Here is a 24,942-nt window from a genome sequence, read left to right on the forward strand (position 1 = left end):
AGTGGGTGAATGAATGAATGCAGGATGCAGTGAGTGAGTGAGTGGGTGAATGAATGAATGCAGGATGCAGTGAGTGAGTGAGTGGGTGAATGAATGAATGCAGGATGCAGTGAGTGAGTGAGTGGGTGAATGAATGAATGCAGGATGCAGTGAGTGAGTGAGTGGGTGAGTGAATGAATGCAGGATGCTGTGAGTGAGTGAGTGGGTGAGTGAATGAAGGCAGGATGCAGTGAGTGAGTGAGTGGGTGAATGAATGAATGCAGGATGCAGTGAGTGAGTGAGTGGGTGAATGAATGAATGCAGGATGCAGTGAGTGAGTGAGTGGGTGAATGAATGAATGCAGGATGCAGTGAGTGAGTGAGTGGGTGAGTGAATGAATGCAGGATGCTGTGAGTGAGTGAGTGGGTGAGTGAATGAAGGCAGGATGCAGTGAGTGAGTGAGTGGGTGAATGAATGAATGCAGGATGCAGTGAGTGAGTGAGTGGGTGAATGAATGAATGCAGGATGCAGTGAGTGAGTGAGTGGGTGAATGAATGAATGCAGGATGCAGTGAGTGAGTGAGTGGGTGAATGAATGAATGCAGGATGCAGTGAGTGAGTGAGTGGGTGAATGAATGAATGCAGGATGCAGTGAGTGAGTGAGTGGGTGAATGAATGAATGCAGGATGCAGTGAGTGAGTGAGTGGGTGAGTGAATGAATGCAGGATGCTGTGAGTGAGTGAGTGGGTGAGTGAATGAAGGCAGGATGCAGTGAGTGAGTGAGTGGGTGAATGAATGAATGCAGGATGCAGTGAGTGAGTGAGTGGGTGAATGAATGAATGCAGGATGCAGTGAGTGAGTGAGTGGGTGAATGAATGAATGCGGGATGCAGTGAGTGAGTGAGTGGGTGAATGAATGAATGCGGGATGCTGTGAGTGAGTGAGAGGGTTAATGAATGAATGCAGGATGCCGTGAGTGAGTGAGAGGGTTAATGAATGAATGCAGGATGCAGTGAGTGAGCGAGTGAGTGGGTGAATGAATGAATGCAGGATGCAGTGAGTGAGCGAGTGAGTGGGTGAATGAATGAATGCAGGATGCACTGCGTGGGTGAGCGAATGAGTGGGTGGGTGGATGAATGAGGAAGTGCGAGTCAGAGAACCCCAGTGTGACCGGTGAATGAGCGAACAAGGGCGTGACTGGGCGAGGAGAGATGGGAGTGAACGAGGGTGCGGTGGGTTGACGGCTTGCGCCTGAGGCAGTGCACCTGCGAGCCCGGAGGTCCAACCTGAGGCGGAGGTATCGTGCGCCGCCAGCCGGCTCCCTGTCCACGTGGACGGGGAGGGGAATGTGGGCGTGGCTAGGCGAGTTGTAGGCGAGGCGAGGCCGGGCGAGGAGCGTGGCGGGCCCAGCAGGGGCGGGCTGTGGGCGTGGCGCGCCGGGGACGGGGCGTGGCCAGGCGGGGTGTGGGCGGGGCGCGGGCGCGACGCGGCAGGGCGGCGCGGCCGGGCGGCGCGGGAGGAAGTCACGTGGGAGCGCGGGCTCACATGACTGGCCGCGCGATGGACCCGCTGCCTGTGGCTGCAGTCGGGGCGGCAGCTGAGGCGGAGGCTGACGAGGAGGCGGATCCCCCGGCGGCAGGTAGGGCGTGGGGTGACGTTAGCCCCCACCTGCCCTGGGCGCGCGGGCCGACCACCCTCGGCGGACGGGGCTCAGTCGCCGCGCTTGGTCCCCGGCTCGTTTCCTGTCCCCGCGCCGCGTTCGGCCCCGCGCCCCAGTCCCTCGGGGGTCCCCCTGCCCTCCCGCGCGCCTGTCCTTTGGGGGTCCCCGTGCTCTCTCGCGCCTCCGTCCCTCGGGGTCCCCTGCCCTCCTGCGCCGGGAGAGCCCTGTCCAGGTTACAGCTGGCCACGTTCCGAGGCGCTTTCCCGGGGCTCTCAGAGGCGTCCTCGGGAACGGTTTCCTCCTCGTCCCGGTCGTGGGGCTTTGCTCTTCTGCCCTGCCCGGTCACGCTGAGCCATGGCCCTGGGGGCCACTTCCCCGGACTTGGGCTCCTAGAGCCACCTCCTCACTCCCAAGCTCTTGTCAGTTGTGTGGTCATGGGCCAGTGATTTCACCCCTCAGGATCTCTGTTTTCTCATCTGTGAACCGAATCTATAGATATGTAGCTGTTATTTCTCTCTCTTTCAAGTGATCCTCCCGCCTTAGCCTCCCAAAGTGCTGGGACTACGGGCGGGCGCAGTCACGCCCAGTAATTTTTTTATTTTTGTAGAGATGGGATCTTGCTATGTTGCCCAGGCTGGTCTGGAGCTCTTGGCCTCAAGCAGTCCTCCTGCCTTGGCCTCCCAAAGTGCCGGGAGTACAGGCATGAGCCACTGTGCCTGGTCTGTATGTCTTTTTTATGTCTTTTTTTTTTTTTTTTTTTGAGACAGATTCTCGCTCTGTCACTCAGGCTGGAGTGCAATGGTGCGATCTCGGCTCATTGCAACCTCCGCCTCAAGCGATTCTCCTGCCTCAGCCTTCTGAGTAGCTGGGATTACAGGCACCCACCACGACGCGCGCGTAATTTTTGTATTTTTAGTAGAGACGGGGTTTCACCATGTTGGCCAGGCTGGTCTCGAACTCCTGACCCCGGGTGATCCAACCACCTCGGCTTCCCAGAGTGTTGGGATTACAGGCGTGAGCCACTGCACCCGGCCTCCTGTATTTCTCTTTAAGGGATTTGGATTAATGAGACTAAACATTAGAAGGAATACAGGAGGGTGTCCGTTATTTCTGGATGTTCCTTCACTGCCAGAGAAGAGATGTAGTTGGGTGTTGGTGTGAGTTACGGTTTCTTCTTGGTGGGGGGCACAAGGTTGGGGAATCCCCTTGCGGGGAGGTCTGGCAAGGTGTCGCTGAGGAGGTGATGACTGAAGTGAGTTCTAGAGGGTTGGTAGACAGTTTCTTTGTCGGGGAGAAACGGCAGTGGGGAGCAGGGGAGGGATTGTTGCACTGGGTGGGCGTCCTCGAGGTGAAGACTCGGTGTCTAGAAAGAAGGTCCTTTCAGAATGGGTCTTACTTTTTCCTTTCCGTTGTATCAGTGTAAGGGGGGGCATGTGATCGTTCTCAATGGTTAGAACATTGTGTCCATGAAGTCCCATGTTGGAGGCCAGTGTGGGCCCCAGGTGGGACCCCTTCCGAGGGGTCACTTAGGAACGGTAGGCTGTGATTGGATCATAGGCTGTGATTGGATGGGACTGCGACTGCTACCTCAGTTTGTAAAGCAATTTGGTGTTGCTGGAGCGGTGGTGGTTCAGGGGTCCTCTGCAGGTATAGGGGACTGTATTTTCTTCAGGACTCACGGAAGTAGACTCCAGAGGCTACCATAATGGGGTGATTTAGAGATAGTCTGAGCTGTGTACGCCCGCGGGAGCTGTGTCTCTGGGAGACTGCCCTCCCTTTGATGTGGCCTGGAATTCCTGTAGGTAGTTGGCTTTTTCTGGGGGCAGTAGTGATTTTATCAGGAGTGCTAATGGGATCCACAGATTGGGGTAGCTGGGACAAGGTAGCGCTTCACAGTGCCCTTTCCGGTAACCAGGCAAGTCTGAAAGTGGGGCTCACAGACTCTCAGGCCTGTCCTTCTGTTTGAAACTTGGTCATCATCCTGGCAGGGGGGTGAAGTAGTATAGCAGGTCTTTTTTTTCTTTTTTTTTTTGAGGCGGAGTCTCTCTCTGTCGCCCAGGCTGGAGTGCAGTGGCTGGATCTTGCTCGCTGCAAGCTCCGCCTCCCGGGTTCACACCATTCTCCTGCCTCAGCCTCCGGAGTAGCTGGGACTACAGGCGCCCTCCACCATGCCTGGCTACTCTTGTATTTTTAGTAGAGACGGGGTTTCACCGTGTTAGCCAGGATGGTCTCGATGTCCTGACCTCGTGACCTACCCGCCTCAGCCTCCCAAAGTGCTGGGATTACAGGCGTGAGCCAGTGGGCCTGGCCTAGCAGTCTTTTTACACTAAGAAAACTAAAACCCAGAGGTAAGTAATTTGCCCAAAGCAGGCAATGTCAAGGGAGTGTGTGTTGGTGGGCACCCTGATTGGGTGGGCTGCGGTGAGAAAACCTCAGCCTTGAGACCGAGCACTGTGGCTCACGCCTGAAATCACAGCACTTGGGGAGGCTGAGGAGGGAGGATTGCCTGAGCCCAGGTGCTAGAGACCAGCCTGGGCAACATAGTGAAATCCTATCTCAAATTTTTAAAAAAAGAAAACAAAAACAAAAACAGCAAAGAAAAAAGTTAAGTCTTTGAATATCGTCCAGAGATTATGTGTGTGACTTACACATTCACTAAGGTTGGTTTGAAGGAGCGGTTGTTGTGCCTTATTAGTATACACTGAATTTCCTCTTTTTTAGGGTTTTGACCACACAGCCAGAGCCCGCTGGTGGTATTCATGTGGGGACTGTGAAATCTCCTGCGTCTTTGGTGTTGCCAGAAAAAAATGTGCTTGTTGTACTTTTCCGCATTAAGAGTCTCATTCTATTTGAATTATTTGAAGCTTAAGCTGCGAGTGCTTTGTAGGGCAACCTCCTTTATAAAAACTTAACTTTCACTTATGCCATGCATGGATAAATGTATTTTCTTTAAAAAAGAATAGAACATTGTAGATTAAGTGAAAGTCCTACCCTAACTGCAGTCGTCTCTTGTCTGTACCTGAGAGGTGACCGTTGTTCTCGGTTTGGGATGGATCCTTTTAGTTCTGTTTTCACATTTTATTCATATGTGTACTCAGAAAATACATACTTCCTTGTATAAACGTGCTCATGTTTCCCCAGTGTAGTATATTCTTTTTCTTTTCTTTTATTTCTTTTCTTTTCTTTTTATTTATTTATTTTTTTGAGACAGAGTTTCGCTCTTCTGCCTAGGCTGGTGTGCCGTGGCGTGATCTCGGTTCACTGCAACCTCCGCCTGCCAGGTTCAAGTGATTCTCTTGCCTCAGCCTCCCAAGTAGCTGGGTTACAGGCATGTGCCACCACACCTGGCACATTTTTGTATTTTTGGTATTTTTGTATATTTGGTATTTTGTATTTTTGGTAGAGATGTGTTTTTGCCATCTTGGCCAGGCTGGTCTTGACCTCCTGGCCTCAGGTGATCTGCCCACCTTGGCCTCCCAAAGTGCTGGGATTGGGGGCGTGAGCCGCCGCGCCTGGCCTCATCTCCTTTTTTTTTTTTTTTTTTTTTGAGACAGGGTCTTACTCTGTTGCTCAGGCTGGATGTCATGGCATCACTGCAACCTCAAACTGTGGGGCTAAAGTGTTCCTCCTGCCTCAGCCTCCCGGGTAGCTGGAGCTACAGGCATGCACGATCACGCCTGGCCAATTTTTTTTTTTTTTTTCAGATGAAGTCTTGCTCTGTTACCCAGGCTGGAGTGCAGTGGCGCGATCTCGGCTCACTGCAAGCTTCACCTCCCGGGTTCACGCCATTCTCCTGCCTTCCTGCCTCAGCCTCCCTAGCTGCTGGGACTACAGGCACCCGCCACCACGCCCGGATAATTTTTTGTATTTTTTAGTAGAGACGGGGTTTCACCGTGTTAGCCAGGATGGTGTTGATCTCCTGACCTCGTGATCTGCCCGCCTCGGCCTCCCAGCGTGCTGGGATTATAGGCGTGAGCCACCGCGCCCGGCCACGCCTGGCCAATGTTTAAAATTTTTTGTAGAGACAGTCTGGCTGTGTTGCCCAGGCTGGTATGGAACTCCTGGCCTCAAGCAATCCTCCCACTTGGGCCTCCCAAAGTGCTGGGATTACAGGCATGAGACACCGAGCCTGGCTGGATTTTATATTGAAACTCTTCCTGTCAAAATATCTGATTGACCGGAACATTCTGTTCTCTGACTATGCAGGACAAGGGTTTTTCAGGGCCTCTTCTTAGGCTGTGAAGCTCAATGATTGTGACATCGAGTGAGAACAGCAGTGAGTGTGGTAGGTGTGCTTGGTCGTCCGACCTGATTTCTCGGGATTGATTAATACATGGATAGAAATATGTACAGATGACCTCAGTGTATCCTGGCTCTGCCATATACAGTCCTGCGGCCCTACACTGACTCTTTAGAACGAGGGCGAGTCACGCTTCACTTGCGGCTCATCCCATGGCATTCCATACATTCCATTCGGTTCCGAAGCTCCGTGCTGTTTGTCTGCGTTGACCTGGCGATGACTTCTTGAGTGTCATTGAGGCAAGTCCAGGGCCTTTGCTGACCCTCGGAGCTCCTTCACCCCTCCCCTAGCCTTCCCCTCTTGCCTGGGCGATTCCATGCACCCTGGGCTCCCACCAGCCCTTACCTGCAGCTGCTTGCTCATATCAGGTTTGTTCTCTTGTGTGAATACATTGGTCAAAATTCATTGCGCTGTCACTTAAGGTTTATACTTTTCTTTTTTTGTTAGACAGAGTCTCGCTCTTGTTGCCCAGGTTGGAGTGCAATGGCGCAATCTCGGCTCGCCGCAACCTCTTCCTCCCAGGTTCAAGCAATTCTTTTGCCTCAGCCTCCCAAAGTAGCTGGAATTACAGGCATGTGCCACCACGCCCGGCTAATTTTGCATTTTTTAGTAGAGACAGGGTTTCTCCATGTTGGTCAGGCTGGTCTCAAATTTCTGACCTCAGGTGATCTGCCCAACTCTGCCTCCCAAAGTGCTGGAATTCCAGGCATGAGCCACCGCGCCAGCCGGCTCTAGCGATTCTTGTGTCTCAGCCTCCCCAGTAGCTGGGATTACAGGCATGTGCCACCACACTTGGCTAATTTTTGTGTTTTTAGTAGAGACGAAGTTTCGCCCTGTTGGCCAGGAAGGATGGTCGCAGACTCCTGACCTCATGTAATCCACCTGCCTTGGCCTCCGAAAGTGCTGGGATTACAGGTGTGAGCTACCCCACCTGGCCTACTTATACATTTTGAGCAGGGTGTGGCAGCTCACGTCTGTAATCCTAACACTTTGGGAGGTTAAGGCAGAGGATCACTTGAGGCCAGGAGTTTGAGGCCAGCCTGGGCAATAGAACGAGACCCCGTCCCTATTTAAAAAACAGATTTAGGGCTGAGCCTGGTGGTTCACGCCTGTAATCCTAGCACTTTGGGAGGCCAAGGCAGGTGGATCACCTAAGGTCAGGAGTTCAAGACCAGCCTGGCCAACATGGTGAAACCCCATCTGTACAAAAATCCAATAATTAGCTGGGCATGATGGTGAGCGCCTGTAATCCCAGCTACTTGGGAGGCTGAGGCGGGAGAGTTGCGTTAAGCTGGAAGGTAGAGGTTGTACTGAGCCGAGATCGTGCCACTGCAGTCTGGTCGACAGAGCAAGACTCCATCTCAAAAAAAAAAAAAAAAAAAAGATTTGTGCATTTTCTGGTGATTAAATTATGCCTCACAGTATTGTTTGCATTAGGGACAAAACCTTCTGCCCCATTTCGCTCCCTTCCATGACACACTTTTTTTTGTTTTTTTTTTTGAGACAGAGTCTTACACTCTGCTGCCCAGGCTGGAGGGCAGTGGTGCCATCTAGCCTGAGTGCAGCCTCCGTCTCCCGGGTTCAACTGGCTTCTGCCTCAGCCTCCCCAGTAGTTGGGATTACAGGTGTGTGCCACCATGCCCAGCTAATTTTTGTATTTTTAGCAGAGTCTGGGTTTTATCACGTTGACCAGGCTGGTTGAACGCCTGACCTCAGGTGATCTGCCTGCCGCAGCCTCCCAAAGTGCTGCGATTACAGCTGCGATTATAGGTGTGAACGACCGTGACTGGCTACGACACACATTTTAGTAGTAAACTCCTGATGAGCACACTTATTTTTATTTTTTTTAAAGTTTATTTTGTTTATATAGTTTGTTACTTTTTTTATTCTGATTTTCTCCAGAAAACAGAAACCTTTTTTTCTTTAACCATAGTATCCACAATACTATCTGCTGTGTAGCAGAGTCTCTGATATTTGAATAGAATTACATTTTTATACATTTTTATAAGATATCACATTTCTTATATCGTAAGACTTGACAACACTGCAAAGATGTTTTGTTACCTTGTGCTACCAGTCTTTAAACTTGCTCATCCTCTCTCTCTCTCTCACACACACACACACACACACTCACACATACACAATTTGCAAGGTAAAACGTGTCCATTTGAAGAAAGAGGAACTAACTGAATCACTGTTATGTAGAACAGATTTTGCCAGAATTTGTGGTTAGCAAGAAAGTGATGTGTTCCGGGTAGGGGAATTCTGTTTTGGTATTATTTTGTCTTTCCTGAGAAAAATGCTTCACAAAAAGAGATGTTTGCCCATCCTGTTTGCTCGGGTGGTGGGAAGAGACCGGGGGTGATGGTGGTGCTGGCTGGACGCGGGTGGCTTCGCAGGACCCGCTGTGTTTGAGAGGAGCCTTGTGGTGATTAGAAGCTTGGAGGCTGCAGGTAGGAGGCACAGAGCCCGAGAACACATGGACAGCCTGGCTGTTGGTCACCAGCATTGTCACTGTCACCCTTTTTTTTTTTTGGAGACAGAGTTTTTGCTCTTGTTGCCCAGGCTGGAGTGCAATGGTGCAATCTTGGCTCACTGTACCCTCTGCCTCCCAGGTTCAAGCGAGTCTCCTGCCTCAGCCTCCTGAGTAGCTGGGATTACACGTGTCCACTACCACACCTGGCTAATTTTTGTATTTTTAGTAGAGATGGGGTTTCACCATGTTGGCCAGGCCGGTCTCGCACTTGGTACCTCAGTGATCCTACCCCCCCCCCCCCGCCCGGCTTCAGCTTCCCAAAGTGCTGAGATGACAGGCGTGAGCCACCGCACCTCATTGTCACCCTCTGAGAAACTGGAGCGCCCCCACGCTCTGCGTATTTCTGCTGTAGAATCACCAAAAACATCACATAACCGGACGTAAGCAGCAGAAGTGCTTTGTGAGAAGTGTTTTTGGGAAAATATTGGCATTAAAATATCGGGTAGGATCCGTTTTGGGAGGACTGAGGAGGGCCGTGTGTTCAGCTCCGGGAAAATCTGGTCTCCCTTTCCTGATGTTTTGTTGACTGCGTTGTAGGAGGCGCTTTGCTGTTTCTGTGGTGTGTTGCAGGGGGTCAATGGGGGTCTTTTTAGCTCCCTATAAGCATTGATGTTTGTGTGTTATGGAAATTTAAAGTGAAATTATGCAAAGTTTGATTCACCCCAGGAAGTGCCATAGGGGCTGGAGAAGGCCAGGTTAGGTAATATCTCTCAAGAAGCCCAATTACGTTATTTTCCAGGAATCTTCCAAAACCTAATTTGTGCTGATGTCCTCTAGGAGCCTGATGAGCGAGTTGTAATCAGATCCAGTAACGTGCTATTGCTGTGTGAATTGGCGATTTCAGAAAATTTTGTTATACAAAGTGATATAACAGCAAGTGCAAAAATTTTATAGACAAATCACCTGTAATTCCACCCCTTTAACAGCCATTGCATTTTAGCATATTTCCTTTTTTCCTGTGCATTGCTTTTTGTGTAGTTATCATCAGAGTGAATATGTGTCTTTATAGTTAGTTTCTTTCCTTTGACATTTTTCTACACTGCTGAGTAGTTTTCATAATTTTCTACCTCATGTCTGTATAATAGCACATTAAGGAATATAAAATTTGTGCTTCGAAAGTGCTAATATAAAATTTCAGTTAAAAAAAATTTCAGTTAAAGATATTCTTGCTTCATGTGTTCCAGAAAACGATGCGTTAAATGGAATCAATATTAAAACTTGTCCTGGAGGCTGAGCGCGGTGACTCACGCCTGTAATCCCAGCACTTTGGGAGGCTGAGGCAGGTGGATCACAAGGTCAAGAGTTTGAGACCAGCCTGGCCAACAGGGTGAAACCCCATCTCTACTAAAAAAATACAAAAATAGGCCGGACGCGGTGGCTCAAGCCTGTAATTCCAGCACTTTGGGAGGCCGAGACGGGCGGATCACGAGGTCAGGAGATCGAGACCATCCTGGCTAACACGGTGAAACCCCGTCTTTACTAAAAAATACAAAAAACTAGCCGGGCGAGGTGGCGGGCACCTGTAGTCCCAGCTATTCGGGAGGCTGAGGCAGGAGAATGGCATAAACCCGGAAGGCGGAGCTTGCAGTGAGCTGAGATCGCGCCACTGCACTCCAGCCTGGGCGACAGAGCAAGACTCCGTCTCAAAAAAAAAAACAAAAAAAAAAACAAAAATTACCCAGGCATGGTGGCATGCGCCTGTAATCCCACCTACTCAGGAGGCTGAGGCAGGAGAATTGCTCGAGGTTGCAGTGAGCTGAGATGGTGCCACTGCACTCCAGCCTGGGCGACAGAACAAGACTCTGTCTCAAAAACAAAAAACAAACAAAAAAACGACTTGTCCCGGGTTGAGTGCAGTGGCTGATGCCTGTAATCCTGGTGCTTTGGGAGGCCAAGGCGGGAGGATCGCTTGAGGCCAGGGGTTTGAGAGCAGCCTGGGTGACATAGCAAGACCTCGTCTCTACCAAAATTAAAAAAATTAGGTACGATGGCATGTTCTGCTACTTCCACCTAGTTTGGTACCTCACATGGGAGGACCACTTGAGCCCAGGAATTCAAGGTTGCAGTAAGCTACGATTGCATCACTGCACTGCAGCCTGGGTGACAGAGATGCCATGTCAAAAAATAAAAATAAAAAATTGTATTATAAAAGAAATTGTCAGATTGGGCGTGGTGGCTCAGGCCTGTAATCCCAGCACTTTGGGTACTTAAGGCGGGCAGATCACTTGAGCTCAGGAGTTTGAGATCAGCCTGGGCACCATGGTGAAACCCCGTCTCTACCAGGAACTACAAACATTAACTGGGCGTAGTGGCAGGTGCCTGTAATCCCAGCCACTCAGGAGGCTGAGGCAGGAGAATCCATTAAACCCAGGAGGCAGAGGTTGCAGTGAGCCGAGATGGTGCCACCGGACTCTAGCCTGGGTGATAGTTTAGGTGAAGCACAAGAGTATGCAGAAATAGACTGTTGTGTGGGGTGCTCACATGGGGGATAAGACTGAATGAAAAGTGAGGAAGATGCTGTACGAATTAAGCTGGTAGTTCCCTCTGGCGGGAGGAAGGCACCCAGATCTGTCAGGGATGCAGTAGAAGGAATGTTTCTGGGGTGCCGCTGTCTTTATTTTTTATTTTATAGAGACAGGGACTCATGATGTTGCTGAGGCTGGTCTTGAACTCCTGGGCTCAAACAGTCCTCCTGCCTCGGCCTCCCAAAGTGCTGGGATTTGGTGTGAGCCACTGCGCCTAGTCTGGCTGTCTTTAATTCTTGGCCTGGATGGTGGTTACACGTGTTTGATATATAATTTTGTTCAAGTGTTCATAGAAGTTCTATAGCCCTTTCTGTACATGCGTAAAGTATTTCATAATACAAAATAAAACAATACAGGCCGGGCATGGTGGCTCATGCCTGTAATTCCAGCACTTAGGGAGACTGAGGCGGGCGGATCACCTGACGTCAGGAGTTCGAGACCAGCCTGGCCAACATAGTGAAACCCCGTCTCTACTAAAAATACAAAAATTAGCCAGGTGTGGTGGTGGGCGCCTGTAATACTCGGGAGGCTGAGACAGGAGAATGGCATGAACCCAGGAGGCGGAGGTTGCAGTGAGCTGAGATCGCACCACTGCACTCAGGCCCAGGCAACAGAGCAAGACTCTGTCTCAAAAAAAAAGAAAAAAAAAGACACCACCACCAACAAAATAATACAAAATGTTGGGGGGAAACCTGAGATTCCTAAGACGATTTTGTAGGAGTATCTGGACTGACTGCCTTAGTATTCATGCCCCAAGTCCTGTTGGATTTAGCCAGAGGGAGGGGCCTTCAGAGTGAAATCTGTTTTCTTGCATCAGGGTCTGCTCCTAACAGAGGGCACTGCAGTTGCTCAGTGGAAGAGCTCCCCTGCCTCTAGCTGTTTCTGAGGCCTGACTGCTGCTGGCTCCGCCCGGTGCTCTGTTAAGTCCGGCTGTTTCGGTGGCCCCCGGCAGCACAGCAAGAAGGAGCACCAGACCCTCCGGCGTCTGCAGGAACAGTAGGGCTTGTCTGGGAACCTCTCTCTCAGCCAAAAGCCGAAAGCATCTCTCTGGCCAAGGCTGTCAAGGAGAGTCAGATGATATTCATGACTGAGCACAGTTAATTATCTTCAGACCCGAAATTTCACCTCCCAGCTCCTGAGGAATTCCAGTCCAGGCCGGAGGTGGACCCGTCTTTCAAGAACCGGCCACTTGCTGCCGGTGTTTTGCACCAAAAGGAGATTTGAAATTGCATTTTCAGCTCTTCAGAGTCTGGGGAGTGTCTCTGCGTGTGCAGTTTCTTATCTCAGGACGGCACGTGCGTGGTTAACTTTCCTTCCTTGGCTAGATAGGAAAGGAGGAAAGCTCCTGGAAGCTTCTGTGAAGTTTACAGTGACGCTGTGATATGTGCAAATGGGCGTGCTTCCCTCCAAGGTGGGTTACTCAGTGAGGCGACCCTATTCCCATCTGGCCCCGTCCTTGGGGAGATGGATTTTTTTTTGAGACAGAGTCTCGCTCTGTGGCCTGGGCTGGAGTGCAGTGGCGCAATCTCCGCTCACTGCAAGCTCCGCCTCCCGGATTCACGCAGTTCTCCTGCCTCAGCCTCCTGAATAGCTGGGACTACAGGCTCCCACCCGCCACCGCGCCCGGCTAATTTTTTGCATTTTTAGTAGAGACGGGATTTCACCGTGTTACCCAGCACGGTCTTGATCTCCTGACCTCGTGATCTGCCCTTCTCGGCCTCCCAGAGTGCTGGGATTCCAGGCGTGAGCCACTGCGCCCGGCTGGGGAGATGGATTTATATGTCGTCGGTCCTCCTTTGCACAGCAGGGGTGGGAGAATGAGTCCCACTGATCCCCAACTCTTTTGCGGCGTGAGCCACCGCGCCCGGCCGATCTCCAACTCTTTGAGAGCCTGGACAACGTGCTCTGCATTCTCCTTGGGGTCTGCGTGTGAACTAACAAGCTGAGAAGCAAGTAGTCCTAGCCTCACTTTAGAGGTGAGGAAACTGAGGCACATGGAAGTTTGGTAATGAGTTAGGAGACAGAACTTGAGTCTGGAGGCGGGGCCTGGATAGTGGACCCAATTGAGGACTAGCTGAAATAGGTCCAGGGCAGAAGCACCTTCCTGTAAGACATGCCTGCCAGTGTGCCATGTCAGTTTACCATTACCATGGCAACACGTGGACGCCCTTTTCCATGACAATGACTGGAGAGCCCGGAAGTTACCCCCGTTCTAGAAATTTCTGCATATATCACCCCTTAGTTTGCATGTAATTAAAAGCAGGTATAAATAGGAGTGCAACACTGCCTCTGAGTTGCTGCTCTGGGTGTCCTGGTAAGGGGGTGGTTCTACTCTGCAAGGAGCAGGACCCTCTGCTGCTGCTGTGTGCGCTGCTGCTTCAATGAAAGTTGCTAACACCAGCGGCTCAGCCTTGAATTCCTTCTAGACAAAGCCTAGAAGCCTCTGGGCTAAGCCTCAATTTGGGGACAGGCCTGCCTTGTATTCATATGCCCGTGAGCACACGGCCAATAGGTGGTGGTGCTGGGATTCACACCAGGCTTGCGGCGGCAGCTGGGATGTAGGCAGCATGACCCGGCCTGTGAGGGTCTCTGCGGGATTTGTGTCTGGCCACGTTAAGCAGCCATTCGTAGGCATGGAGCTTTCCCGCTTCAGATGGTTTTCCTTAGAGGGAGATAGTTATACAGACCTTTCTCATAAATAACACCCTAGACAATTGTGCTAGGTCCTTTTTATCTTTTCAGAACAGGAATGCACTTTATGAAACAGGGCATAATGAAAGAGTGTGTAAATTCAGAATGCCTGTGGTGAGTGTCGAAGTCATTTAGTGGGAGAATGTTTACTTGTCTCGTTCAAGGTTGGGTTTAAGCTCCGCAACAGGGCCTGGGCGCGGTGGCTCACGCCTGTAATCCCAGCACTTTGGGAGGCCAAGGTAGACAGATCACTTGAGGTCAGGAGTTCGAGACCAGCCTGGCCAACATGGTGAAACCCCATCTCTACTAAGAATACAAAACTTAGCTGGGCATGGTGGCAGGCACCTGTAATCCCAGCTACTCGGGAGGCTGAAGCAGGAGAATCATTTGAACCCAGGAGGCGGAGGTTGTAGTGAGCCGAGATTGCACCACTGCACTCCAGCCTGGGTGACAAGAATGAAACTCTGTCTCAATAATTTAAAAAAAAAAAAAAAAGAAAAAAGATCAGCCTGGGCAATATAGCGAGACTTTTTCTCTGCAAAAAAAAAAAAAAAAAAGAAAGAAAAAATTAGCCAGGCATGGTGGTACGCATCTGTAGTTCCAGTTACTTGGGAGGCTGAGGCAGGAGGATCGCTTGAGCCCAGGAGATTGAGGCTACAGTGAGCTAAGATTGTGCCACTGCACTCCAGCCTAGGTGACAACAGAGCAAGGCTCTGTCTCCAAAAAAAAAAATGCTTTGCAACGTGTCTACTGAAAATATTTAGTTCATTCTGGACAACTGGGTGTAGACGGTTTGTTTCCAGTTGAGTTGAACATAAAATCTCCTTGGATTGCCAGCTCTGAAGAAACCAAATCACTTCTTGAATTTTGTGAGGCACAGGCTGAGTTCCCTTAAACACATTAAGATCACCTGAGCATCCTGGTTAACCTCTCTTGGAGTGTTGGGGTCTGTAAGACACCAGATGAGAGTCCAGCCTTCTTTGCATGGAAAACTAGGTCTTCATGTTCAGCGCAAATTTAGCCGTGGGGGAAAAACTGACGAAATATTTCTCTTCCTGTGACATTTTTCACAGTTGGTAATTTGTTCTTGCCTACTTCTGAGGTGTTACATTTTCTGGTTGATTGCGTTCCTGGTTGTCTGCCCTGAAGGCAGCCGGGAGAAGGAAGCGCGGCTTCTTCCTTGCTATGCTTGCCGTCGATCAATAAAGGTTTGCTTACATGGATTTAATTGTAGCTCACTCGGCTCATCATGCCGGGTGACTTCTTGGAATGTTCTTGGAGGGACCTAAGTTGGTGGCCCATGAAGGTGCTTCTCCGTTTGGCCTCTGTGAGGATCAAGACAGACTTTTAGCCCCGCCGGATATTTTGAAATATTTTCACTTTCACATCAGGAGACCCTAGAAAAAACCAGAGTCACTTTCAGACCGAAGCAACCACAGCCAGGAGGAGGGTTAAAAAAGAAAAAGCAACAAGCCAGGAATGGGTGGCATTTAGTTAAACAGGGACGAGGATTCTTTTTGGAACTCCAAACTCCTACTTGGCAAGTTATTCCAAGATTCCCCCAATTTGCTAAAATAGTATTCCTTTTTAACTCCGGAACAAATCGCCGGGCCTCCCCTCGGATAAACGTTCCTGAAATGAGAGACCCGAGAGGTGCTTTGAGGAATGAGCTGAAGTCGAATGGACCCTTTCAGAAGGGGGTTCCGGGGGATTGGTGGGACGGACGGTTCCGATGTCCTTGGCTGGTTCTGCTTGCCCCTTGACTCTGATTTGAGTCAGAGGAAATCATCTGAGTGGTGACTATTTCCAGCGCTGCACTTCAGTTTTGTGACGTGGAACCAGTGATTTTTTTCCCCGCTTTGTGGTCTGGTCTCTTTCATCTCCCATGTCCTGCTTGTGTGTGTATGGGTGTGTGTGGATGTGTGTGTATGTGTGTGTGTGTGGGTGTGTGTGGGTGTGTGTGGATATGTGTGGGTGTGCGCCTGCATGTGCATGTGTGTGTGGGGGGGTTCATATGCAGTTCCCTGGGTCTCAGCGATGGATGGCCCGTGGTCTGTTTGTGATTATCCATGGAACCTCAGGCGTGGTCTGGTTCCTGATGAGAACAAGATGCCGTTGCCCTGTCGAGGAGCCCAGCTCTCTGGGGAGCCCTGACCCTGGTCAGCAGCTTGCTCCGTCTGTGGTTTGCTCTGGGAATTTGGTATCAGGAGTACAGGCCCATTAAAAAAGAAAAGCTCAGGCTGGGCACTGTGGATCATGCGTGTAATCCCAGCCCTTTGGGAGGCCAAGATGGGAGGATCACTTGAGGTCAGGAGTTCGAGACTAGTCTGGCCATCATGGCAAAACCCAATCTCTACCAAAAATACAAAAAATTAGCCAGGTGTGGTAGCTTGCGCCTGTAGTCCCAGCTGCTGAGGAGTCTGAGGTACGAGAATCTCTTGAACCTGGGAGGTGGAGGTTACAGTGAGCTGGGATCACGCCACAGGACTCCAGCCTGGGGGACAGAGCAAGACTCCATCTCAAAACAAACAAACAAACAAACAAAGACCCAGGCTGGGTGTGGTGGCTCATGCCTCGAATCCCAGCACTTTGGGAGGCTGAGGCGGGTGGATCACCTGAGGTTAGGAGTTCAAGACCAGCCTGGCCAACATGGCGAAACCCCATCTCTACTAAAAATACAAAAATTATCTGAGTGTGGTGATGCGTGCCTGTAATCCCAGCTACCCAGGAGGCTGAGGCAGGAGAATCTCTGGAACCTGGGCGGCTGCGGTTGCAGTGAGCCGAGATCGCACCACTGCACTCCAGCATGGGGGACAGAATGCGACTCCATCTCAAAAAACCAAACCAAACCAAACCACTGCACTCCAGTCTGAAGGTAGAATGAGACTCCGTCTCAAAAAACCAAAGCAAACCAAAGCAAACCAAACCAAACCACTGCACTCCAGTCTGAAGGACAGAATGAGACTCCATCTCAAAAAACAAAACAAAACAAAACAAAATAACCCAAACCAAAAACAAAACAAAAAAGAAAAGCTCAGAGCCTGGGCGTCATAGTGAGACTCTGCCTCTACAAAAAAATAAAAACTGAGCTGCTCATAATGGCGCATGCCTGTAGCCCCAGCTACTTGGGAGGCTGAGGCAGGAAGATCACCCGAGCCTGGGAGTTCGAGGTTACAGTGAGCTGTGATCGCACTACTGTACTCCCGCCTGTATGACAGAGCGAGATCGTCTCTAAAGATAAGAATAAAGAAAAGCTTGGGCCCCGGGCACCATGCTAGGTGCTTTCACATTTTTTGTTTTTTTGAAATGTTTCTTTAAAAAAAAAAAACTTGATTTCAATAGCTTCAGGGGTTAGTTTTTAGTTATGTGGATGAATTGTTGGCTGGTGAAGTCTAGGTTTTTATTGTACCTGTCACCCAAATAATCTCCATTGTGCCCAGTAGGTAAGTTTTCATCCTTCACCCCCTCCCGCCCTCTGAGAGTCCAGTGTCCGTTATCCCACCCTGCCTGCTTTTGTGTACCCATAGTTCAGCTCTCACTTAGAAGCGAGAACATGTGGTATTTGGGTTTCTGATCTGGAGTTACTTCACTGAGGATAATGGCCTCCACTTCCATCCAAGTTGCTGCAAAAGACATTATTTCATTCTTTTCTATGACTGAGTAGAATTCCATGGTGTAAGGCCGGGCGCGATGGCTCACGCCTGTAATCCCAGCACTTCGGGAGGCCGAGGCGGGCGGATCACGAGGTCAGGAGATCGAGACCATCCTGGCTAACACGGTGAAACACCGTCTCTGCTAAAAATACAAAAAAAATTAGTCGGGCACGGTGGCGGGCGCCTGTAGTCCCAGCTACTGGGGAGGCTGAGGCAGGAGAATGGTGTGAACCCAGGAGGCGGAGCTTGCAGTGAGCTGAGATCCGGCCACTGCACTCCAGCCTGGGCGACAGAGTGAGACTCTGTCTCAAAAAAGAAAGAAGGAAAGAATCCCATGGTGTATATGGACCACATTTTCTGTATCTACTTATCGGTCGACTGGCACTTAGCTTGATTCCTTTTCTTTGTAATTGTGAATTGTGCTGCGATAAATGTGCATGTGCAGGTATTTTTTTGTTTTTGTTTTTGAGATGGGGTTTTGCTCTTACTGTCCAGGATGCAGTGCAGTGGCACAATCTCGACTCACTGCAACCTGTGCCTCCTGGGTTCAAGTGATTCTCCTGCCTCAGCCTCCCAAATAGCTGGTATTATAGGCATGTGCCACCACGCCCAGCTAATTTTGTATTTTTAGTAGAGATGGGGTTTCACCATGTTGGCCAGGCTGGTCTCGAACTCCTGACCTCAAGTGATCTGCCCGTCTCGGCCTCCCAGAGTGCTAGGGATTACAGGTGTGTGCCACCATGCCTGGCCCCTTTTTTATATAATTATTTCTTTTCTTTTGGGTGATTACTCAGTAGTAGGACTGCTGGATTGAATGATAACTCTGCCTTTAGTTCTCTGGGAAAGCTCCATACTGTTTTCCACAGATGTCATACTAATTTTATTCCCATCGGTGGCGTATAAACATTCCCTTTGTACCACATCTACACCAACATCTATTGTTCTTTGACTTTTTAATAATAGCCATTCTGGCTGGGGTAAGATACTATCTCATTGTGGTTTTCATTTGCATGTCCCTCTGATGGATTAGTGATTTTGAGCATTTTTCGTATATATTTGTTGGCCATTTGTGTTATCTTTTTTTTTTTTTTGAGACAGTCTCACTCTTGTCGCCCAGGCTGGAGTGCAGGTGGCATGATCCTGGCTCACTGCAACCTCCACCTCCCAGGTTCAATCGATTCTCCTGCCTCAGCCTCTCAAGTAGCTGGGATTACAGGCGTCCACCACCACGCCCGGCTAATTTTTGTATTTTTGCAGAGATGGGGTTTCACCATGTTGGGCGGGCTGGTCTGGAACTCCTGATCTCAGGTGATCCGCCCTCCTCAGCCTCCCAAAGTGCTGGGATTACAGGCGTGAGCCGCCGCGTCCGGCTGGCCATTTGTGTATGTTTGTTTGAGAAATACCTGTTTATATCGTTTGCCCACTTTTTATTGGGGTCACTTGTTTTTTTCTTTTTGATTTACTTGAGTTCCTTGTAGATTCTCGGTATTAGTCCTTTATGGGAGGTGTAGTTCGCAAATATTTCCTCCCATTCTGTAGGTTTGCGTGAGCCACCTCGCCCGGCCGGAAAATTAATTTTTTAAAAATATAAAATCTATAAAAAATTTAAATAAGATAGTCTGTATGGCACATCACAACTTTATGCACATGGAAAGTAATATGCAAAAATGAAATATAGATGTATACAGGTTGTAGGGATGGAGTGACTTTATTTCAAAATATCTTAATGTTACATCACATTAAATAAGGTATTAAATAGGCCCCATTTATATAGCAATCAGGCAAGAGAAATAAAGTGCGTCTGGATTGGAAGAGAGGAAGTCAAACTATCCCTGCTGACAATGTGATATTATACCTAGAACACCCTCAGGACTCCTCTAGAAGACTCCTAGATTTGAGAGAAGAATTCAGTGAAGTTTCAGGTTACAAAATCAAAGAACTCATTCCCATTTACAACAGCTACAATAACAACCACCAGACACCCTAGGAATATAGTTAACCAAGGATGTGAAAGATATCTACAAGGAAAGCGACGAAACACTGATGAAATAAATCACAGATGACACAAACAAATGGAAAAACTTCCCGTGCTCAGGGATTGGGAGAATCAATATTGTGAAAATGACCATAGTGCCCAAAGCAATCTACAGAGTCAGTGCAATTCCTATCAAAATACCAACATCATTTTTCACAGAATTAGAAAAAAATCCAAAAGTTCACATGGAAACAATGAGCCCGAGAAGCCAAAGCAATCCTAAGCGAAAAGAATGAATTTGGAGGGATCGCATTGCCTGACTTCAAATTAATCTCTAAGGCTGTAGTAACCAAAATAGCATGGTATTGCTATAAAAGTACACACAGATCCATGGAACAGAATAGAGAACTCAGAAATAAAGCTACATTTTTACAACCGACCAATCTCTGACAAAACATCCAAAAACATAACACTGACGAGAGGACGCCCTGGTTAATCGGTGGTGCTGGGAAAATCGGATAGCCACATGCACAAGAATGAAACTGGGTTGCTGTCTCTCACCACATGCAAAAATCAACTCAAGATGGATCAAAGACTTAAATCTAAGACCTGAAACTATAACAACTCTAGAAGATAACACTGGGAGAACTCTTCTGGACATAGGCCCAGGCAAAGAATTTATGCCCAAGACCCCAAAAGCAACAGAAACACACTTCCTTTTTTTTTTTTTTTTTTGCTGGGATTACAGGCGCCCGCCACCACGCCTGGCTAATTTTTGTATTTTTAGTAGAGACGGGGTTTCGCCATGTTGGCCAGGCTAGTCTTGAACTCCTGTCCTCAGGTGATCCTCCTGTCTTGGCCTCCCAAAGTGCTGAGATTACAGGTGTAAGCCACTGTGCCCGGTCTGTTTTTTTTTTTTTTTTTTTTTTTTGAGACGGAATATTCCTTTGTTGCGCAGGCTGGAGTGCATTGGCACAATCTCAGCTCACAGCAGCCTCCGCCTCCCGGGTTCAAGCAATTTTCATGCCTCAGCCTCCTGAGCAGTTGGGATTACAGACATGTACCACCATGTCTAACTAATTTTTGTATTTTTAGTAGATATGGGGTTTCACCATGTTGGTCAGGCTGGTCTCGAACTCCTGACCTCAGGTGGTTCACTCGCCTCAGCCTCCCAAAGTGCTGGGATTACAGGCGTGAGCCACCGCGCCTGGCCGAGCATCTTTTCATGTGCCTATTGGCCATTTCTGCATCTTCTTTAGGTAAATGACTATTCCATTTTTTTGTACGTCTTTAAAACTAGGCAATTTTGTCTGGTACAGTGGCTCACTCCTGTAATTCCAGCACTTTGGGAGGCCAAGGTAGGTGTATCGCTTAAGCTTAGGAGTTGGAGACCAGCCTGGGCAACACCGTTAGACTCCATCTCTACAAAATAAAAAAATTAGCTGGGTGTAGTGGCAGGCACCTATGTTCCTAGCTACTTGGGAGGCTGAATTTGGAGGATTGCTTGAGCCCAGGAGTTTGAGGCTGCAGTTAGCTGTGATCACACCACTGCATTCCAGCCTAGGTGACAGGGTGAGACCCTGTTCCCCCGACCCCTGCCGAAAAATTTAGGTAATTTGTAATTTTAAAAGAATTGAGTTGTATTCTTTTATTTTTTAAAAGAATTGAGTTGTAATAATTCTTTTTGTTGTTGTCGTTTTGTTTTGTTGTTTTTGGAGATGGAGTTTAGCTCTTGTCTCCCAGGCTGAAGTGCAGAGGGGCAATCTCTGCTCACTGCAACCTCCGCCTCCCGGGTTCAAGCGATTCTCATGCCTCAACCTCCCGAGTAGCTGGGAGCACAGGCATTTGCCATCACACCTGACTAATTTTTTGTATTTTTAGTAGAGATGGGGTTTTGCCATGTTGGCCAGGCTGGTCTTGAACCCCTGACCTCAGATGATCCGCTCGTCTCGGCCTCCCAAAGTGCTGGATTACAGGTGTGAGCCACTGCGCTGGGCTGAAATTTCTTTAATATATGCTAGATACAAGTCCCTTATCAGTATATAATTTAAAATATTTTATTTTGTCCCATTCTGGGGGTTGTCTTTTCAGTTTCTTTTTCTTTTTGTTTTTCTTTTTTCTTTTTTTTTTGAGACAGGGTCTTACTGTGTTGCCCAGGCCAGAGTGTAGTGGCTATTTTTTTTTTTTTTTTTTTTTTTTTTTAGAAATAGGGTCTTGCTCTGTCACCCAGGCTGATCTCGAATTTCTGGGCTCAAGCAGTCCTCCTGCCTCAGGAGGCGTGAGCCATGGGACCCAGCCTCACTTTCATTCTTTTTTAAAAGTATTAAAAATGTTTTTTGGCATTTCAGGGAGAAATAAACTAAACAAAAAGTAAAAAGTAATACAAAGAAGAGAAAAAGAAAAAAGAAATAAATTTTTTTTAGCAATAGGGTCTTGCCATGTTGGCCAGGTTAGCCTTGAACTCTTTGACCTCATGCAGTCCTCCCACCTCAGCCTCTCAAAATATTAGGATTACAGGTGTGAGCCACTGTGCTTGGCCAATTTTTTTTTGTTTTTGTTTTGTTTTTGTTTGAGGTGGTCTTGCTCTGTCACCCAGGCTGGAATGCAGTGGCACAATCACGGCTCACTGCAGCCTTGACCTCCTGGGCTCAAGTGATCCTCCTGCCTCTGCCTCCTAAGTAGCTGGGATTACAGGTGGGCATCACCATACCTGGCTATTTTTTTGTAGAGATGGGGTCTCACAGTGTTGCCCAGGCTGGTCTTGGACTCCTGGGCTAAGTGATCCTCCCACCTCAGCCTCCCAAAAGTGCTATGATTACAGGCGTGAGCCACTGTGCCCAGCCTGGTCTCACTTTCTTGGTGGTGTCTTTTGCAGCACAACAGTTTTAAATTTTGATGAAGTTCAGTTTAGCTGTTTTGTTATGTATTTACTTTTTTTTTTTTTTTGATATAAGGTCTTGTTCTGTCACCCAGACTGGAGTGCAGTGGTGTGATCGTAGCTCACTGCAGCCTCAACCTGGGCTCAAGAGATTCTTGGGTAGCTCGGCCTCTTGGGTAGCTGGGACTATGAGCATGAGCCACCATGCCTGGCTGATTTTTAATTTTTATTTTGTAGAGGCGGGATCTACAAAATCCTGTGTTGCCCATGCTGGTGTCCAACTCTAACCTGAAGGAAACCCTCCCACCTCAACGTCCCAAGTTGCTGCTTATTTTGTTCTTTTGTTGCTGTGCTTTTGGTGTCATACCTAAGAAGTCTTTGCCTGACCCAAGGTCCTGAAGATTTATGCCTATATTTTCTGCTAAGAGTTTTGTAGTGGTAGCTCTTACATTTGGGTCTGTGATCTATTTTGAGTTAGTTATCGTATATGGTGTGAGGGAGGGGTCTGGCTTCATTTTTTTTTTTTTTTTTTTTTTTGAGATGGAGTCTCACTGTGTTGCCCAGGCTGGAGTACAATGGTGGGATCTTGGCTCACTGCAACCTCTGTCTCCTGGGTTCAAGTTATTCTCCTGCCTTGGCCTCCCAAGTAGCTGGGATTACAGGCACGCACCACCACGCCTGGCTAATTTTGTATTTTTTTTTTTTTTTTTTGAGACGGAGTCTCGCTCTGTTGCCCAGGCGGGAGTGCAGTGGCCGGATCTCAGCTCACTGCAAGCTCCGCCTCCCGGGTTAACGCCATTCTCTTGTCTCAGCCTCCCGAGTAGCTGGGACTACAGGCGCCCGCCACCTCGCCTGGCTAGTTTTTTGCATTTTTTAGTAGAGACGGTGTTTCACCATGTTAGCCAGGATGGTCTCAATCTCCTGACCTCGTGATCCGCCCGTCTCAGCCTCCCAAAGTGCTGGGGTTACAGGCTTGAGCCACCGCGCCCGGCCTAATTTTGTATTTTTAGTAGAGACCAGGGTTTCATCATGTTGGTCAGGCCGCTATCAAACTCCTGACCTCAGGTGATCCACCCATCTCGGCCTCCCAGAGTGTTGGGATTACAGGCATGAGCCAGCATGCCCGGCCGGGCTTCATGCTTTTGAAGGTGGGTACCCAGTTGTCCATCATTAGATGTGTTCTGGGTGCACTTGTGGTGTGCTCCTCCCATGTCAGGGAGCAGTGGGAAGCCGCAGCTCTCCAAAGGAGTGTTTGCTTTAGTTTGGGAGAAGCCTGTGAATGAGACAAGTTGAGGAAGGCTCAAAAAGGAGAGTCAAGCCAGTTGTGGGAGTGTGAAGGAAGCAAGGACTGATAGACCCTTAACTGGGCTGGGAAGCACTTCAGTGTTGAAGTGGGGTTTGAACTGAGCTTGGAGCCTGGAGAGAACTCATTTCAGAAATTGTCAGTAATCAGGACCAGGGGGTTGGCCCTTACAAGACTGGTTTCCTTTTTTTTTTTTCTTTTTGAGATGGAGTCTCGCTCTGTCACCCAGGCTAGGGTACAGTGCCACGATCTTGGCTTCCTGCAGCCTCTGCCTCCTGGGTTCAAGTCATTCTCATGCCTCAGCCTTCTGAGTACCTGGGATTACAGTCACGTGCCACCACGCCCAGCTAATTTTTGTGTTTTTAGTAGAGACAAGGTTTTGCCATGTTGGCCATGCTGGTCTCGAACTCCTGAGCTCAGGTGATCCGCCCGCCTTGGCCTCCCAAAGTGCTGGGATTACAAGTGTAGGCCTCCACATCTGGCCTAGTTTCTTTCTTTCTTTTTTTTTTTTTAAGCAGGGTCTCTTCTGCTCCCCAGGCTGGACTGCAGTAGCACAGTCATAGCTTATTGTAGCCTTGAACTCCTGGGCTCAAACCACCTCCTGCTTTGGAAGTAGCTTGGACTACAGGTTCACACCACCATGCCTGACTTTTTTTTTTTTGATAGAGATAGGGTCTTGCTGTGTTGTCCAGGTTGGTCTCAAACTCCTGGGCTCAAGTGATCCTCTCCAGCCTCAGCCTCCCAAAGTGTTGGGATTACAAACGTGAGCCAGTGCCCAGCTACAAGACTGTTTATACTTTGCTTCAAGGTAGAAACCCTGAGGCCATTGCAGAAAGACAGCAACCTTGTTCTCTGACTGTAGGGTGGTTGTCTGGATGATGCACCCGTATTTCCTCACCAGGGTTCCTCCTCCTGTTCTTCTTAGGGAAATGGATGTAGCTGAGAATTGGCAGAGAGGCCGTGGTAAAGGAAGGAAGATTCTCTGCCTCGTACGGAGGTCACTCTCAGGACTTAGTGTGGCAGGGCCTGTTGACTACGTTCTCTTTGTGTCAGCAGCTTTTGCTTGGCGCTGCGGCTGACTGAGGCGCGGTCCCCTCACCACGAGACCTCACAAGCACAGGGAAGGCAGACGGCTGTCGCCCTGCCTCGGCCACCCTCCTGGCCCCCAGTGAAGTTATGTGGCTTTCTTGCTCACGTGAATTAGATTCTTTTCATTCATTCAGCAGGTGTTTGTTTAGCATCTGTTATGTGCTGGGCACTGTTATTTTTCTTTTCTTTTTTTTATTGTTTGAGACCAAGTCTCTGTCACTGAGGCTGGAGGGCAGTGGCGTGATCTCGGCTCACTGCGACTTCTACCTCGTGGGTTCAAGAGATTCTTGTGCCTCAGCCTCTGGAGTAGCTGGGATTGCAGGCATGCACCACCATGCCTGGCTAAGTTTTTTTT

At 49.0% G+C, this 24,942-nt stretch overlaps 1 protein-coding gene across 1 annotated transcript in view; it reads left to right on the forward strand.

Moving 5' to 3' along the window:
- The first annotated feature begins 1,483 nt into the window (after positions 1-1,483).
- SNX8 (sorting nexin 8) overlaps positions 1,484-24,942 on the forward strand; it is a 56,762-nt gene continuing 33,303 nt past the window's right edge. The window contains exon 1 of the mRNA XM_008018865.3: positions 1,484-1,616. Coding sequence (XP_008017056.1) covers positions 1,523-1,616 — 94 coding nt within the window. The 5' untranslated portion in view covers positions 1,484-1,522. The remainder of the gene's footprint in view (positions 1,617-24,942) is intronic.

Source organism: Chlorocebus sabaeus, chromosome 28 (genome assembly GCF_047675955.1).
Source record: "Chlorocebus sabaeus isolate Y175 chromosome 28, mChlSab1.0.hap1, whole genome shotgun sequence".
NCBI classification, from domain to species: Eukaryota; Metazoa; Chordata; class Mammalia; order Primates; family Cercopithecidae; genus Chlorocebus; species Chlorocebus sabaeus.